This window comes from Chiloscyllium punctatum, chromosome 4 (assembly GCF_047496795.1).
Source record: "Chiloscyllium punctatum isolate Juve2018m chromosome 4, sChiPun1.3, whole genome shotgun sequence".
Lineage (NCBI taxonomy): Eukaryota > Metazoa > Chordata > Chondrichthyes > Orectolobiformes > Hemiscylliidae > Chiloscyllium > Chiloscyllium punctatum.
The window spans coordinates 57,596,655-57,612,434 of NC_092742.1; the positions used below are offsets into that span (position 1 = coordinate 57,596,655).

A 15,780-nucleotide genomic window follows, 5' to 3' on the forward strand; every position below is an offset into this window, starting at 1 on the left:
CAGGAGTATGAAGTGAAATTAATACATCAAACACTTTTTCAAAATATTTTTTGTTCTGCAATAGAACATTTGCTTTTTTCTACTAAATAATAAATGTGAATTTCTTTCAGCGTTTTCTTGCAGGTATGACTGCACAGAATTTGGTAGAAGATGACGTTGAATAAAAACTTTACACATCTTCAGCTCCAACAAAGTTTATTCCATCATTGTGAACTTTAAATGCAGTGATTGCTGTAGACTTAAGTTTACAAACAATTGAAAAGGTGTACCATTCACTTTCAAAATAAACCAGAAGTGTTGGTCCATCGGACATAATGAATTCCTGTTTCCATCCACCTCTTCTTGATTCCAAGAATGTTCATTTCAGTTGTATCTTAATAGGCACCAGTGTTTTGGACATTAAAAATGTGGCCATTTGTCCACCAGTGCAGCAATGTTTTAAGAATCATTTGTGCCCTGCCATTCAGTTGGTCCACTTTTATATTCTAGGTTGGCTAATCAGTCCTGCTTTAGCTGCTAAAGCTTCATTTTGTTGAATATGATATTCCTGAAAGCGCATTGATATTCTTTGGGTCATCTTCAGATATTTCTGCAGACAATGTTCTGAACAGGTCACCTGCATTGAAAATAAAAACTTATACCAAAAGGTATTGCAAACAAAACTAGTAAAGCTCAAAGTTAAGTTTCTTGTAGTTCACACTTAATAGATCATAAAAGCTAACATAAAATTTAATTTTCACATTCCCCCTCCCCTAGATATTTTGTATGTGCATGCAAAAGAGAAGTCTCACCAGTAGACAGCCGTTTGCAGAACAATGCTGCACATATTTGAACATGTCCAGCTGGACATTTCAGATCAGGAAATTTAATGCACTGTTATGCAGATACTTGTTCACAAATGCTATTCAAAATATGTTAAATGCAGGTTTGGATGACAAAAAACAGTAATTTCTCCTAATAGCCTTAAGTCTCTTGTTATTATTCCTTAAAAGAGACAAGCAATTTCCAAGTTTAGCCAACCCATTTTGTCTTTTGCATTAATTACAAGAGTGGTCCCAAAGGAAAGTACTTCTGCTTTTCCAAATCCTTGTGTAGATCATAAGGTGTTTGGTATTTGTTTGGTGCTTTTCCTCCCAACAGTATTCAACACTTGGAAATTAAGTGGCTGCAGTGGAAAGTCCAACCAATTGTAATTAAATACAGAAGACATTTATTAATTTAAAATTTAGCTATGAGTCATGAAGGTAAGGTTTGACCAAATAAATCTCAGTATCTAGATATTTGAAATGGCATACTTTATATTTTGCAGCAGTTGGATATGTTATGACTATCAGCAAAATAATAAAACTTATAAAAATTTGAACATTTCCTTTTTACAAAAAATCCTTTTCATGAGTACACTTAACTTATATATTTAGACTTGTATTCTAGATAGAATTTCACATTCGTAGTGGACTCTGATTATTTTACTACTGCCCTGTAATACCAGATCACATTGCATAATGAGATAAATGACTTGGAAATGTTGGAAGAAAATTTTGGCGAATATACAAGAAACATTTCCTCCTTGAATAGTACAAATAAACCTATTAATAGCCACTTGGTTTTCTACGGTATTGGTCCATTAGACTTCCTAGTTTGCATTTTCTTTCTGCTTGAAGGTTTCAAGTAAGGAAAAAAAATTTAGAAGAATAGTTTATGGTGAACAGAAAGAGTGAAATTTCAGCACTAAATATAAAAACATCAGAGGGAGAAAAATCATTAATGTTTGCTAAGAATCTATCCTCCAGTGGTACAGTGAACTCCTGCCATATGCATATTCAGTTACCCAGAAAATAGTGTATAATATTATTTGCCTATCTCAGTTTTCCAAGAGAAATTAAGAAAACTTAAAAACTAAGGCAGCTCCTAAATGAATGTAGAACAAAGATATAGAAGGTGACCATGACTATTTTCATAGATGAGAGTGCAAGCTGTACATGTTTCATCATCTCTGTTACCTCTTGGGCATTTTGAACATTGCTGGAGGTCTTTCTAAAAAGGCAAAGTGTGACATTATATTTTAATTATTTTTTTCCCCCAGAAACACATTTACATTTGTTGAAAACATTGGTCATATTGTTATGACGTTCTGCATATCAATTTTTGGATGGTTGGAACCTGTCTAAATTTACGTCCGTTATAAAATATTGGTCAGTTGCAAGGTTTCCAAGAACATAATCCCAAGAACGGTGGGACTTTATTCAGAAGTTTTTAGAAAGAAGTATTCCTCCTGACTAGCATGTGATGTTTGCATTGAGTACAATACCATATTTGATATACAGCAACTTGATACAGCATAGTCCGATTGTTGAAGCATTAAGGCTTTCAAAATGACAACAAAGCATTTCAATTGATTTACCCTAAATGAATGAGTTTAAAAATTAATGGCCTTGCTTCAAAGTCTGAAATGGAGACTATAGAGAGCATTCATGTATCACTTAAATTATAACTAGGGTATGAACGTTCAATTCTTTTACAATAGTGGTTGAATGAATGTTACATTGAGTAATGAATGTGCATTTTCTGTGTACTGATTTTAAATCAACAAAGTGTGGAATATACCTCTTCTGTTTTTACATCCCTGGTTGTGAAGTCCTTCACACAGTCCATAAAGCAGTGCTCAGTCAGTTTATTGTATGTACCCAGAAATTCTTTAAACTGTGCAAGAGCAAGAAAAAACGAACATGATATTAAATCCTGTGACCTTAAGTAACATGCTTACTAATTTAATATTAAAGTAACCTTAAAAGAAATTTACCTGTTTTATCTGGTCTGTTTCTGATATTTGTGCCATTACAACTATGCTTTTAGGTCTTGGGAAGATTTATTGTATCTGGCAATAAAGCAATTTAGTAGACATGTTAGAATTGAAATGAAATGTCACATGACTTGTAAAAAAAAAACCCTTGTTTAGAACTCACCTGAAACACTAGTTCTGACGTTCATTTCATAAAGAGGGATACGGAGGGACTAGCGAAGTTGCAAAAATATTCTGATATCACCTTTGTGAATCTTAATATTTTTGCTAATAGGAGAAACTTAATTTGGGCCCCTTTGTCTAGAAGGTTGAGAATTAAACATTTATTGATTATTAAAGGTAGTAATGGGGGAGACAAAAATATTTCTACTTGGTGGTGTTACCAAAACCAGGGCTATAATTATAATCACTGATAACTTCAAGAAAATAATTCAACAATACTTGTATTTATATACTGCCTTTAGGGTAACAATGTCTCAAGGTACTTCATAAAGCAAAATTTGATACTTGTTACAACACAAAGGGTGGTAGGTGTCTGGAACATACTTCCAGGGGAAGTGGAAGAAGCAGATAAACAGCAATATTTAAGAAGCATTTAGGTAGACACGAACAGGCAGGGAAGAGGGGATTAGTTTAAAATGGCATCATGGTTGGCATAGAGTGTACTGAAGGACCTGTTTCTGTGCTATACTATTCAATGTTCTGTAACCAAAAAGTTAAACCGGTATGTTTTAAAAACACCTTAAATGAGGAAGAAGTTGAGAGGTTCAAGAACGGGGACTCAGAGCATAGCTGTCAATGATGGAACATGCGAAATTAGGGAATGAAATCTTTTATGGGTCTGAATGACCTGCTGAGATATGTGGCGAGGCCAATCTTGACAAGATAATTTCATTTCTTTAAGCTTCTCGCAAACAGCATAGAAAAGAAGTGATTTGATAGAGGTTAATGCTTGTTAAATGGTGCAATAAGGATGCAACTTGCCTCATTAATATTCAGACTCCTTTCAAATCACACTTGCCAAGGAATGCACTTGGCGAATTCAGATTGCCACTTCCTCTGAATGACCCCAATGTTTGAAAATAGGCATTAACATCTCAAGGCACAATCCATAAGAACTGGCCACACACCTCCCACATCTACAGCCATTACCATCTGAGAGGATGGCAGAATGAACCCTAATGGCACAATATGATCCATTTACCATACACTTGTACACTTGACTGCTGCATCTTGAGCTACACCTGCAACAAATACTGTATCGTGCAATGAGGACACAGGACCAGGCTGCATCTTTAAACTCTTTGCTTGCTTGCTTGCTATCATAACATTCATTTTGACCCTACATGGATGCTCATAGCTCCTTACCTTTGTGCAGTTTGCCCCTTCAGCCAGAGCTACTAAACTTATTACTGCTATCTTTCCATTTCAGGAAAGCCAGGAAAATAATTGTTTACAGGCCTCTGTCAAGCAAAGGGGGATAACTTTTGTTCAGGAGTTCACAGCAGGGTAAGTTTAAGGCAGCCAATAGTACCAGTCCATGTCTAGTTCACAGCAGTCAGAAGGAATGAGGAGCCAACTGACAGGGAGCTCTCCCCTATTTTGGGCTGTATTCCCTGTGGAGTGAAAGGGGCAAATATTAATAAATGAAAATGAGGGGCAGGCACACCTAATACTGTTCGTGCAGTTGGGAAACTGTCCTGATTATTGAGTAGGCATCGCAAAAGACATGCAGTGTTAATGGTTCGGACAGTTCTAGTCTCTCAGTGCTTGTCTCGACATTTGATGAGGTTTTAAAGATGGCGTAGACGCAACTGATGTTGGGGAGTTCTGGGATATCTACTGAGTGGGGAGTAGTTCTGTCAATGGGAAAATTGTGGTAAAATGCAGCAGGAATCAAATTGAGAGATATGCCAAGTGGGCTGTAGGAAAGTTTAAGATATACCAAAAGAACTTTTCGGCCTCTGCAAAATCTGATGCAGATTTGATTAGATTCCCTACAGTGTAGTAATAGGCCCTTTGACCCAACCAGTCCACACCGACCCTCCAAAGAGTAACCCACCCAGACCCATTTCCCTCTGACTAATGCACCTACCACTATGGGCAATTTAGCATAGCCAATTCATCTGACCTGCACATGTTTGGACTGTGGGAGAAAACCGGAGCACCCGGAGGAAATCCACGCAGACACTGAATGTGCAAACTCCACACAAGACAGTCGCCCGAGGCTGGAATCAAACCTGGGACCCTGGTGCTGAAGGCAGCAGTGCTAACCACTGAGTCACCGTGCTGCCCCAGATTGTAGGGTCATTTGACTCCCCATTCCTTTTGACTGCAGGTCAGACTGTGCTGCTAAAAGGCACGGTTGAGTGCGCAGATTCTGGAAGAACCCAAAATTAGAAGTACATCGCTATCTTGGATGGTTTGAGGGCCGAATTAATGACAGATTGACTTGTTGGTTTGTTAGATTACTGGGAATAGAGTTTTGGAATGGTCTTAAGTTTATAGGGTGTAGAATGTCAGATTCCGGGGTACATTAACGATCATGGTGTAGAAATGGGAAGAAAGGCCATTGCAGATTTATTTTTCTGGCTATTATCAGAAACGAGAATGAGATAATCGGTGCTCACAAAATTCCCCATATCGAGGGAAAGAACGTGGGAGCATGGACGCACTCCTCTGGCAATAGCCCCTCGCTTCCTCCATGGCATTGGGAAGGTCACCGCGGTCAGTGGAGCTACATCAAGCTTTTCCTGCTGCACTGGGTTCTGAGTGGTGGTCGCAGCCAAGTTACTATCAGTCTGGTCCTGGGACCCCTCTGTCCGATTAACCATCCCTGGCGCCACCACTTACCGGAGCCGTCTTCCCGCCGTAAATCCACACTCCTGAGTCGCACATTCACCAGTGTCATCAACCCAAAATAAAAACTCAGCTTTGTGCAGTTCACTGGCCGCTGATTAGAGAACTTTAAGAAACGCACTTCAGATTGAACGGATTTATTTTTTTTTACAAGGAAGGCTAAATAACCGGCGAATGTCGGAAAGCGTGTGGTCGGAATCTCAGACTAGTTTTACTCTCTTTGTGGGTGGGGCGTTGGGATGAATCGTGGCGGGACCCGGATGAGGCTCCAGCCGTTTTTTTTTAAAAAACAAGTTTGGGCACAACCAGAAATAACGGCTGTGGGCAGAGACGCCAGGAATGTCCTTCTCCAGATTAAACAATAAAACAATAACCGTGCAGGTGCCCCCTTGCCCTCCGAAAACACAATCCTGCCCACTCTCAAAACAACTCCCTCCAGGAGCACCAGCAGTTCTCCCTCTAACCCCCCACCCCCTCCAAATCCCAGGCAGGATCTGCAGTAGCACCCACTCCACACAATCAAAATCCCGGACAGAAACCCCAGGGATACCTCCCAACCCCCCCCCCCCCAAAACGACCCGGACAAGAGCCTGAGGACTATCTCAGATCTCAGACCCTCCGCCCCCCTAATAAAAAGGATCCGCAGGAACGACCCCTCGACCTCTCAAAACACCGGAAAGGAGCAGCGAACCATCCCCACCCAAATACAAATCCCAGAAAGCCATCCAGGGACTCCCCACCCTACAGGGGGAAAAAAAAACCCGGACAGGAATCGCAGTCACACGTCTCTCTCTCTCCAAAAACCCAGATAGCATTCGAATTTAAATCACCCCTCCTCCTCCAAAAAAAGGACGGTATCGTTGCTACACTCACTCCTCCAAACCCAAACAGACCCCAACTCGGGAGAAACGATTCCACCTTAGTCTTAGAGACGCAGTCCAGCTGCCTGTCTTGGGGCAAGCTCTCGGTTATTACCGAACGGTTCGCACTAGTTACATCTTTATTTAAACTGGCGGCGAGTTTACTATTTTGTGGAGCGGGAAGCAGCAGATGTCTGGCGGGATTGCGCCCGGGCCCCGAGCTGTGTGATCTCTCTCTCTACTCGCCATTAATCGCCAGATGAATTTCATCTCCGGCAGCAAGTGAAATTGGCGGGAGGAAAATGGAGGTACCGGTGAATATAGCTGCAGGCGGTCGTGCCTGGGAGCCTGGGACTGCCAACAGAATCAGAATTTCGGTGCAAAAGTTGCATGAAGTTACTCCCCCCTCCGGTGCGGAAGAACCAGTTTACATTCCACCCGCTCTGCCAGTGAATAAACCACGGGGCCACAGTAAAACATTCGCTGCAAGTGTGTTAGGAGGAGCATCAGGTTAATATTCAATGTTCTCGTGTGTTCAGTTTACTTTATTTTGGTAAAATGCTGTGTTCGTTTTGTGTAAATCCAGTTGCTGGGTATTGATATTTAACAACACGTAGGTGAAGCACGCATTTCAAGTAAGTAAAATAAAGAACCGCAGACGCTGGAAATCTGAAACCGAAACAGAAATTGCTGGAAAAACTCAGCAGGTCTGGCAGCATCTATGCAGCGATAGAGTTAATGTTTCGAGTCCAGGGACCTGCTGAGTTTCTCCAGCAAATTGTTTTTATTATTTTAGTTTTTAAAAAAGTTGCACACAACTATTTAAAGATGATCTTTGGATCGCAGCAATGATGTATTAATACGTTTATAATTACGACAAAATCCGCGATGGAATCTCTGTTCATAGTTTCTTCAAATTTTTGGGTGATAACTAATTGCTTTAAATATATATCCTCCTCCAGACTCCAGTTCTATGGTTCAAGCGGAAACATTCAATATACTAGAAGGAAATTAGAACAGACTTTAATATCCAGAGTAGTGAAAATGTTGAACTTGCTGTCATTGGAAATGGCCGAAGTGAATAACACACGTGCATTTAAGAGGAGCTAGACAAGCATCTTTGATTCATGTTGATAGAATTCATACTGAAAGGCAAATGAAGCCTGGGTGCTGACATAAGTTGATTGGCTTAATAACTCTTTCGGTTGTTATACGAATGTCATACATAATAAATCTTACAAAATAATGTTGCAAATTTTTTCCCCTTCAGTCTTGAAGGTATGCAACATGCCTTATGCTGGAGCTGTGACTGGGATGTTTTTGAGTGTGTGGAAACAGCAACAGTTATATTCATGTAGTTTCTGAAATATATGGGAAAATGAGACTGATTCAGAATAGTCAACATGGCTTTGTGTGTGGGAAATCATGTCTCCAACTTGATTGAGGTTTTTGACGAAGTAACAAAGAAGATTGATGAGGGCAGAGCAGTAGATGTGATCTATATGGACTTCAGTAAGGCGTTTGACAAGGTTCCTGATGGGAGACTGATTTGCAAGGTTAGATCTCATGGAATACAGGGAGAACTAGCCATTTGGATACTGCACTGGCTCAAAGCTAGAAGACAGAGGGTGGTGGTGGAGGGTTGTTTTTCAGACTGGAGGGCTGTGACCAGTGGAGTGCCACAAGGATCGGTTCTGGGCCCTCTACTTTTTGTCATTTACATAAATGATTCGGATGCGAGCATAAGAAGTACAGTTAGTAAGTTTTCAGATGACACCAAAATTGGAGGTGTAGTGGACAGCAAAGAGGGTGACCTCAGGTTACAACAGGATCTGTTGTAATGGGCTGAGAAGTGGCAGATGGAGTTTAATTCAGATAAATGTGAGGTGCTGCATTTTGGGAAAGCAAATCTTAGCAGGACTTATACACTTCATGGTAAGGTCCTAGGGAGTGTTGCTGAACAAAGAGACCTTGGAGTGCAGGTTCATAGCTCCTTGAAAGTGGAGTCGCAGGTAGATAGGATAGTGAAGGCGGCGTTTGGTATGCTTTCCTTTATTGGTCAGAGTATTGAGTACAGGAGTTGGGAGGTCATGTTGTGGCTGTACAGGACATTGGTTAGGCCACTCTTGGAGTATTGCATGCAATTCTGGTCTCCTTCCTATCGGAAAGATGTTGTGAAGCTAGAAAGGGTTCAAAAAAGATTTACAAGGATGTTGCAGGGTTGGAGGATTTGAGCTTTAGGGAGAGGCTGAACAGGCTGGGGTTGTTTTCCCTGGAGTGTTGGAGGCTGAGGGGTGACTTTATGGAGGTTTACAAAATTATGAGGGGGTATGGATGGGATAAATAGACAAAGTCTTTTCCCTGGTGTCGGGGAGTCCCGATCTAGAGTGCATAGGTTTAGGGTGAGAGGGGAAAGATATAAAAGAGACCTAAGGGGCAACGTTTTCACGCAGAGGGTGGTACGTGTTTGGAATCAGCTGCCGGAGGAAATGGTAGAGGCTGGTACAATTGCAACATTTAAAAGGCATTTGCATGGGTATATGAATAGGAAGAGTTTGGAGGGATATGGGCCGGGTGCTGGCAGGTGGGACTAGACTGGGTTGGGATCTCTGGTCGGCGTGGACGGGTTGGACCGAAGTGTTTGTTTTCATGCTGTACACCTCTATGATTATGACTTTATGATAAATTGCTTTATAGGATTGGGTTGTAGAAGGGACTTCAAAATGTGAATTTTATAATTGAATTGCTCTTTTTCTGTGAGCACAGGTGACAACGATAAATAGACATTGGTATAAAAATGGGTGTGGGCAGCAGTGTGTATTGATGACCTCAAGTTTGTGGAGTGTAGAATGTAGAAAATTGGTCAAAACCTTTTGAATAAGCAAGTCCGGCGAGAGCAATTCTTTGATTTGATGCAAATGTATCAAACAGCTATTCCTCTGGCTGTTTGCATGAGTGTAAAATGAAACCGAGTTCCGGATGCAGAAGATTTGTAAATCTGAAGCAGTCCATGTTCATTTGCAACAAGATCTGTGTAAGATCCAAGCTTGGGATGAAAAGTGGCAAGTAATATTAGCGCCAAGCAATAACGATCTCTGATAAAAGACAATCCAGCCAGTTCCCCTTGACATTCAATGGTGTTACTGTTATGGACCAGACCAAACCCTCTCAAAAAATATTAAGAAGATAGTCTTTTTATGTTTTTTGTACTTTAACAGCAAATGTAAGGCATTGTATTCCAGATGTAATTTGATTGGTCAAACTAATCAACTTTAAATAAAACACAATTCATTTTTACACTGCAGTTAAAATACAGATGAAATAAAAATAAAAGAATTGACTTACCTGTAACTCTATTGAAATAGTGAAAAAATATCTATTAACTATGACTTATTAATTGTTCCAATACAGTAGCATCCCATAAACACACCCTTGGCAAAGGCAAATTAAGTAAAATAGTGTTGTCTCGCATCCAATTCTAGCAGCAGGAAGAGGAATCAGAGCTTTGACATGTAGCTTCAAGACCCCAGCAAATACTGAAAGCTAAAACTAAAAATCCTGGTTCTATGGGAGCTTGACTTCAACCATTCAGGCTGCTTGTATTGTTCCAACTTGGGGAAAAAAAAACTCAAGGCTTTACAAACTCTTTACTGGCTTTGAGCAGACTATTGTATACCTCTGTCCCAACCTTTCTTCATTTCGGAAAAAAACCCAGATAAATTACAACTCTTAAATTCATAGCATCATCATACTATCGTCACTGAATTCCTTGCTAACAAATCCTGGGGATTACCATACATCAGAAATGCAAGTGGACTTGCCAAATAAATCAGTTGCTACAAGAGCAGGTCAGGGGCTAGGAGTACCGCGGTGAGTAACTCCACTCCTGCTCCTCGGAGCCTATCCACCATTTGGCGGGTGGTCTTGTCCAGGAGTGACGGTCTTAGCCCAGTACGGCAGAGACTTCTGGCCCAGTATTCCAGTGCCCCAGTGTGGCAGTCTTGTTCTGAAGGTATTCAAGTGTTCCCTAATCAGTTTTCCTCGAGTCTAGGAGCCATTGACTGAACTGTGATGAACTTTGTCTTAGTTTTACTTTTTTTATTATATATGACTTTTGTCATTGATGTCAATGCTGTGGTGAGGCGACTTAAAAAAACTTTTCATTGTATTTTTCATGTAAAAGTACATGTGACAATAAATTTCATTCTATTTTATTCCTTGCCATTCCTGTTAGGAAGGGAGTTCCTGGAATTTGATTTGGTGACACAGGAAAAAATTGTGATATGTTTCCAAGTCAGGATGGTGAGTGGTTTGGAGGGGGAGATTGCAGGTGGTCCATCCTTCTAAATGGTAGTGTTCATGGGTTTGCAAAGCACTATCTGGGCAACTTTGGAGAATTTCTGCAAGGCATCCTGTAGATAGTATATACTGCTGCTACTGAGCATTGGTACTGGTGAGGATGTTTACGGATGTGATGCCAATCAAGTGGGCTGCTTTCTCTTATGTGCCTGTGGTGTTCACATAAGCAGACTGCACGATCCGTAACAACACTGGCACATAGTGAAATAACTACACAGAGGCTGGTATCATGTCACCAAGTCACTCTTTATTTACATGTGAACTGTACATGGGCTCTGACCAGCCAGCTCCCAAGACTGAGGAGATCTTCTGAATCTCCTGTTTATTTTTGTTAGCCAGGGCTCCCTGATTTGGCCCAGTTCAACAACTCCATTCAAGGATTTCATAGTCTTTGAGATCCACTTGGCCCAGGTTCCAGTCACTACATATGGGATTATATTTTGCTTGGTTTCTGATGACCCCGATGCATGCAAATGTCTTCCAGTAGGCTCTGAGGAATATTCATTCAATAAACTGAGATTCTATTCTCTTAACTGTCAGTAAGTTGATAATCAGAGGACAACCAGGGAAAAATCAAACCTCTGTATTGTAGCTTTCACAGGCACAATCCTTCTTACTCAAATACAGTCCAAAAACCAGTTCAAACCCTGGTTCCTCTTTGTTGGACTGGTTGTCTCTCTGAGGTCCCAGTTAACATTCAACATCAGTCATCTGTTTAAGCATATTGCCTTTCTGGATTCAGAGCATCTATAGAATATGTTTAAAAAAGATACAGCCTGCAATTAACTTTCATGAACAAATAACTGTTTTTTGTTCTCCTTTTTTGTCAAACACACTGCTGCTTACAGTCCAAAGGTCGATTTTGGCTCCCAGCTGGAAGTTCACAGCTCTGAATCAAAATTAATTAAAAAAAACTTAATGAAGGTCTCAACATTCTCGTGTAGCCATAATGCTCATCCAGTTCATTTTCTGGTCAATGATAGCCCCAATATGTTGATACGGAGGTGATTCAGTGGTGATAATGCCATTGAATGTCAAGGGGCAATGTTTAGATTCTGTCTTGTTGAAGGTCGTCATTGTCTGACATTTGTATGGTGTGAATGTTATTTGCCGAGTTGACAGCTCAAACATGAATATTGACCAGGTCTTGCTGCATTTGGACATGGACTGCTTCGATACCTTCAGATGGAGGAAGGGTCATTGAAGCAGCTGAAGGATTATATGTAGGATACTGCCCTGAAGTACCTCTGGAACTGAGATTACTGAGTTTCAGCAACCAGAACCGTCTTGTTCTGTGCCATGTCTAACATTACATGTGATTCTGCAATTGGACAGTGTTTGCTACATAATCCCGTTAACAGAATTAAGCTGTCAACCAGTTTAGTTTCTTTAATTTGGCCCATGGTGGGGTGCATTTGTTTGTACTGGAAGCTAGAGATATTAATGCATAAGGCATTGCTTTTGCAAACAAAAATAACATTTAAATGCACCTTCTGTGTTCTAACACACGATATGTGACATCTGTTTGCTGGTTACTTTCGCAGAGTAGTGTCCTGAATGATCTGAGTGAACCTGTCTGGTTTAAAATTAAAACAAACCTGTCTTTTAACTGTCAGTTACCTTTAATTGATGCTTGGCAACACTTCTTCGAATCAGAGTTCACTTGCCAACCATGTAGCAGTCTCCTCGAGCAGTATAAATATTGGATTTCCACTTGAAATGGTACTTCTTATGAATTGTCCTGTTAGGCGGAGGATAAAAAGCTTTGATGAATTGTTACTATAACAGAATAGTAATTTTTTTGAATTGTGACAATGTTAGTCTGAGATATAGATGTATGACAAAAGCAGACGCTTAAAGCACTCCGCACACTCTCTTAACTGGTAAAAGAACTTGCAACTGGAATTGTCAAAAGTTCAAGTCCTAATTGCCAAAGTTATTTAGAAAAAAGGTACATTTCCTAAATTATAATGTTTATTTGTTAGTAAATTTTGTGATCAATTTTTTTGTTTGTTCATGGGCTATGGGCATCACTGACTAGGCCAGCATTCATTGCACTTCTTTAATTTTGTTTGAGAACATGGTGGTGATTTATTGCAAACAACGTTGCTGTTCAGCAGTGAGTTCTAGGCTTTTGACTTAGTGTTAGGATATCAATGGGATACAGTTCCAAGTCAGAATGGTCTATGCCTTATAGGGAAACATTCAGCTGGTAATTCTCTGAAGCTTCTGTTGCCTATGGTGGTAGAGGTTGCAAGTTTGGAAGTAGCTGTGGAAGCAGCCTCAGTGAATTGCAGCATCGAATGTTGCAGAGAGTGCAGACTGCTGACTCTGGTGGTGGTGGTGTTGGAGGAAGTAAATGTTTAAAGTGGTGAATGGGGTATTAATTGACCATTGAACTGCTTTTTCCGAAGGTACTTCTACCCAGTGAGCACCACAAAGATTAATTCGTGCCTTGCACCGGTTATGACATCACTACAACCAATTATCCCACCATCACCACCACCACTGAGTCCGAGGGTTCTTCTCACTCTTATCATGGAGTCATACAGATGTACAGCACGGAAACGGGCCCTTCGGTCCAACTCATCTATACTGACCAGATTTCCCAACCCAATCTAGTCCTACCTGCCAGCACCCGGCCCATATCCCTCCAAACCCTTCCTATTCATATACCCATCTGGATGCCTTTTAAATGTTGCAATTGTACCAGCCTTCACCACTTCCTCTGGCAGCTCATTCCATACATGTACCTTCTGCGTGAACAAGTTGCCCCATAGGTCTCTTTTATATCTTTCACCTCTCACCCTAAACCTATGCCCTCTAGTTCTGGACTCCTCCACCCCAGAGAAAAGGCTTTGTCTATTTATCCTATCTACGCCCCCTCAATTTTGTAAACCTCTATAAGGGCACCCCTCAGCCTCCAACGCTCCAGGGAAAATGGCCCTAGCCTCTTCAACCTCTCCCTATAGCTCAAATCCTCCAACCCTGGCAACATCCTTGTAAATCTTTTCTGAACCCTTTCAAGTTTCACAACATCTTTCCAATAGGAAGGAGACCAGAGCTGCATGCAATATTCCAACAGTGGTCGAACCAATGTCCTGTACAGCCACAACATGACCACCCAACTCCTGTACTCAATACTCTGACCAATAAAGGAAAGTGTACCAAATGCCACCTTCACTAGCCTATCTACCTGCGACTCCACTTTCAAGGAGCTATGAACCTGCACTTGAAGGTTCTTGTTCACTCCTTGTTCAGTAACACTCCCGAGGACCTTACCATTAAGTGTGCAAGTCCTGCTAAGATTTGCTTTCCCAAAATGCAGCACTTTGCATTTATCTGAATTAAACTCCATCTGCCACTTCTCAGCCCATTGGCCCATCTGATCAAGATCCCATTGTAATCTGAGATAACCTTCTTTACAAGAGATCAGAGTGGTGCTGGAAAAGCACAGCAGGTCAGGTAGCATCCGTGGATGTTTCGGGCAAAAGCCCTTCATCAGGAACGTCGAATTTCCTTCTCGGATGCTGCCTGACCCTGCTGTGCTTTTTCCAGCACCACTCTGATCTCTACACTGGTTTCCAACATCTGCAGTCCTCACTTTTGCCTAGTTGGTTTTAACCTTCTTTGCTGTCCACTACACCTCCAATTTTGGTGTCATCTGCAAACTTACTAATTCTATCTCTTATGCTTACATCCAAATCATATAAATGAATGGATGAAAAGTAGTGGACCCAGCACCGATCCTTGTGGCACTCCACTGGTCACAGGCCTCCAGTCTCAAAAACAACCCTCCACCACCACCCTCTGTCTTCCAACTTTGAGCCAGTTCCGTATCAAATGGCAGGTTCTCCCGGTATTACTGCTCCTCAGATGCTGCCTGAACTGCTGTGTTCTTCCAGCACCACTAATCCAGAATGTCGTGAAATCTAACCTTGCTAACCGCCTACTGAAGTCCATATAGATGACATTTATCGCCGTGCCCTCATCAATCCTCTTTGTTACTACTTCAAAAAACTCAATCAAGTTTGTGAGACATGATTTCCCACGCACAAAGCCATGTTGACTATCTGTAATCAGTCCTTGCCTTTCCAAATACATGTACATCCTGTCCCTCAGGATTCCGTTCAACAACTTGCCCTCTTGTGATGAGGTCTCTCGGTAAAGGAAGCAAGTCACAGTGAGTTCGGCTATATTGAGTGTTTTGAGAGTAAGACAAGTCTTTAGTGCTAGGAGTGGGTAGGTAAGACTGAGTTCATGACGTAGATTGACACATGGAAGTATGATGTTGCCATAACAGAAACATAGTTGAGGGAAGGGCTGGATTGGCAACTCAACATTCCAGGGTATAGGATCTTTAAGCGAGACAGAGGAGGCTGTTAAAAGGGTGTGGTGTAGCACAATAGTTAGCTCTGGCATAATGTGCTTTCCAGAGTGCGATTCAGCTATTACATAGCTGAAGAATTAGGGAACGATATTTTTGAGAACGCTTACCTCCGTAGGCAATACTGCAATTCCAGCAGGGCTCGGTTTGTGTGCTTTGTTTTGCGCATGCACCGATGTCCACGCCAACGTCTCTGTGCATGTGCCGATGTCCATGCTGTTCTGTCCATGCGCGCTGGTGTCTGCACCGTTCCACGCATGCTCGACTTTGGTGCCGGTCTACATATGTGCTAATGACCGCCCCAAAGTGTCCACATCGTTCGGCCAGCACCGTTTTTGTGCGTACCGCGCAAGCGCCAATGTCGGCTGTCGACAGAACAACTTTCTGTGAGAGATACTGTATAGAGAGCAGTTTTGTAGGAGTTTTTAAATTTACTCTGTTAAATTTACATTTTTAAAAATAAATATGATTTCAACCTTCATTCAGGCTGTGCTATACTTTATGGTAGAGTTTTA

The 15,780-nt window shown here is 41.3% G+C and overlaps 3 protein-coding genes across 14 annotated transcripts in view; 2 read left to right on the forward strand and 1 right to left on the reverse strand.

Moving 5' to 3' along the window:
* The window catches only part of LOC140476356 (mitochondrial import receptor subunit TOM20 homolog), a 17,625-nt gene extending 17,306 nt beyond the window's left edge, over positions 1–319 (forward strand). The window contains exon 5 of the mRNA XM_072568830.1: positions 111–319. Within this exon, the coding sequence (XP_072424931.1) occupies positions 111–164 (54 nt within the window). The 3' untranslated portion in view covers positions 165–319. The remainder of the gene's footprint in view (positions 1–110) is intronic.
* timm9 (translocase of inner mitochondrial membrane 9 homolog) lies at positions 179–15,514 on the reverse strand. Of its 7 annotated transcripts, none has more exons than XM_072568836.1 (5): positions 15,376–15,514; positions 12,499–12,619; positions 2,801–2,875; positions 2,605–2,700; positions 179–616 (listed from the first exon to the last, which is right to left on the reverse strand). In XM_072568836.1, the coding sequence occupies exons 3-5, from the start codon at positions 2,834–2,836 to the stop codon at positions 479–481; spliced, it is 270 nt and encodes an 89-aa protein (XP_072424937.1). In that variant the 5' UTR covers positions 2,837–2,875; positions 12,499–12,619; positions 15,376–15,514; the 3' UTR covers positions 179–478. The 7 variants fall into 7 exon arrangements, with proteins under 7 accessions (XP_072424937.1, XP_072424936.1, XP_072424935.1 ...); XM_072568835.1 differs by lacking the exons at positions 12,499–12,619; positions 15,376–15,514 and adding exons at positions 4,169–4,416; positions 5,654–5,934; XM_072568834.1 differs by lacking the exons at positions 12,499–12,619; positions 15,376–15,514 and adding exons at positions 4,169–4,416; positions 5,431–5,647.
* kiaa0586 (KIAA0586 ortholog) overlaps positions 6,184–15,780 on the forward strand; it is a 521,487-nt gene continuing 511,890 nt past the window's right edge. For 4 of the 6 annotated variants that reach the window (XM_072568823.1, XM_072568824.1, XM_072568825.1 and 1 more), the window contains exon 1: positions 6,184–7,029. In XM_072568823.1, coding sequence (XP_072424924.1) covers positions 6,822–7,029 — 208 coding nt within the window. In that variant the 5' untranslated portion in view covers positions 6,184–6,821. Of the gene's footprint in view, positions 7,155–15,780 lie in introns of all 6 variants that reach the window. The other 2 variants (XM_072568827.1, XM_072568828.1) reach the window with 2 other exon arrangements.

What these genes read in the sequence shown, in the direction of transcription:
- timm9 (XM_072568836.1), bottom strand. Translation starts at nt 2,836, where the DNA reads ATGGCACAAATATCAGAAACAGACCAGATAAAACAG. An exon ending in AAACAGACCAGATAAAACAG is followed by an intron (nt 2,701 to 2,800) that starts GTAAATTTCTTT and finishes GCTCTTGCACAG; the next exon opens with TTTAAAGAATTTCTGGGTAC. An exon ending in GGGATGTAAAAACAGAAGAG is followed by an intron (nt 617 to 2,604) that starts GTATATTCCACA and finishes TTTTCAATGCAG; the next exon opens with GTGACCTGTTCAGAACATTG.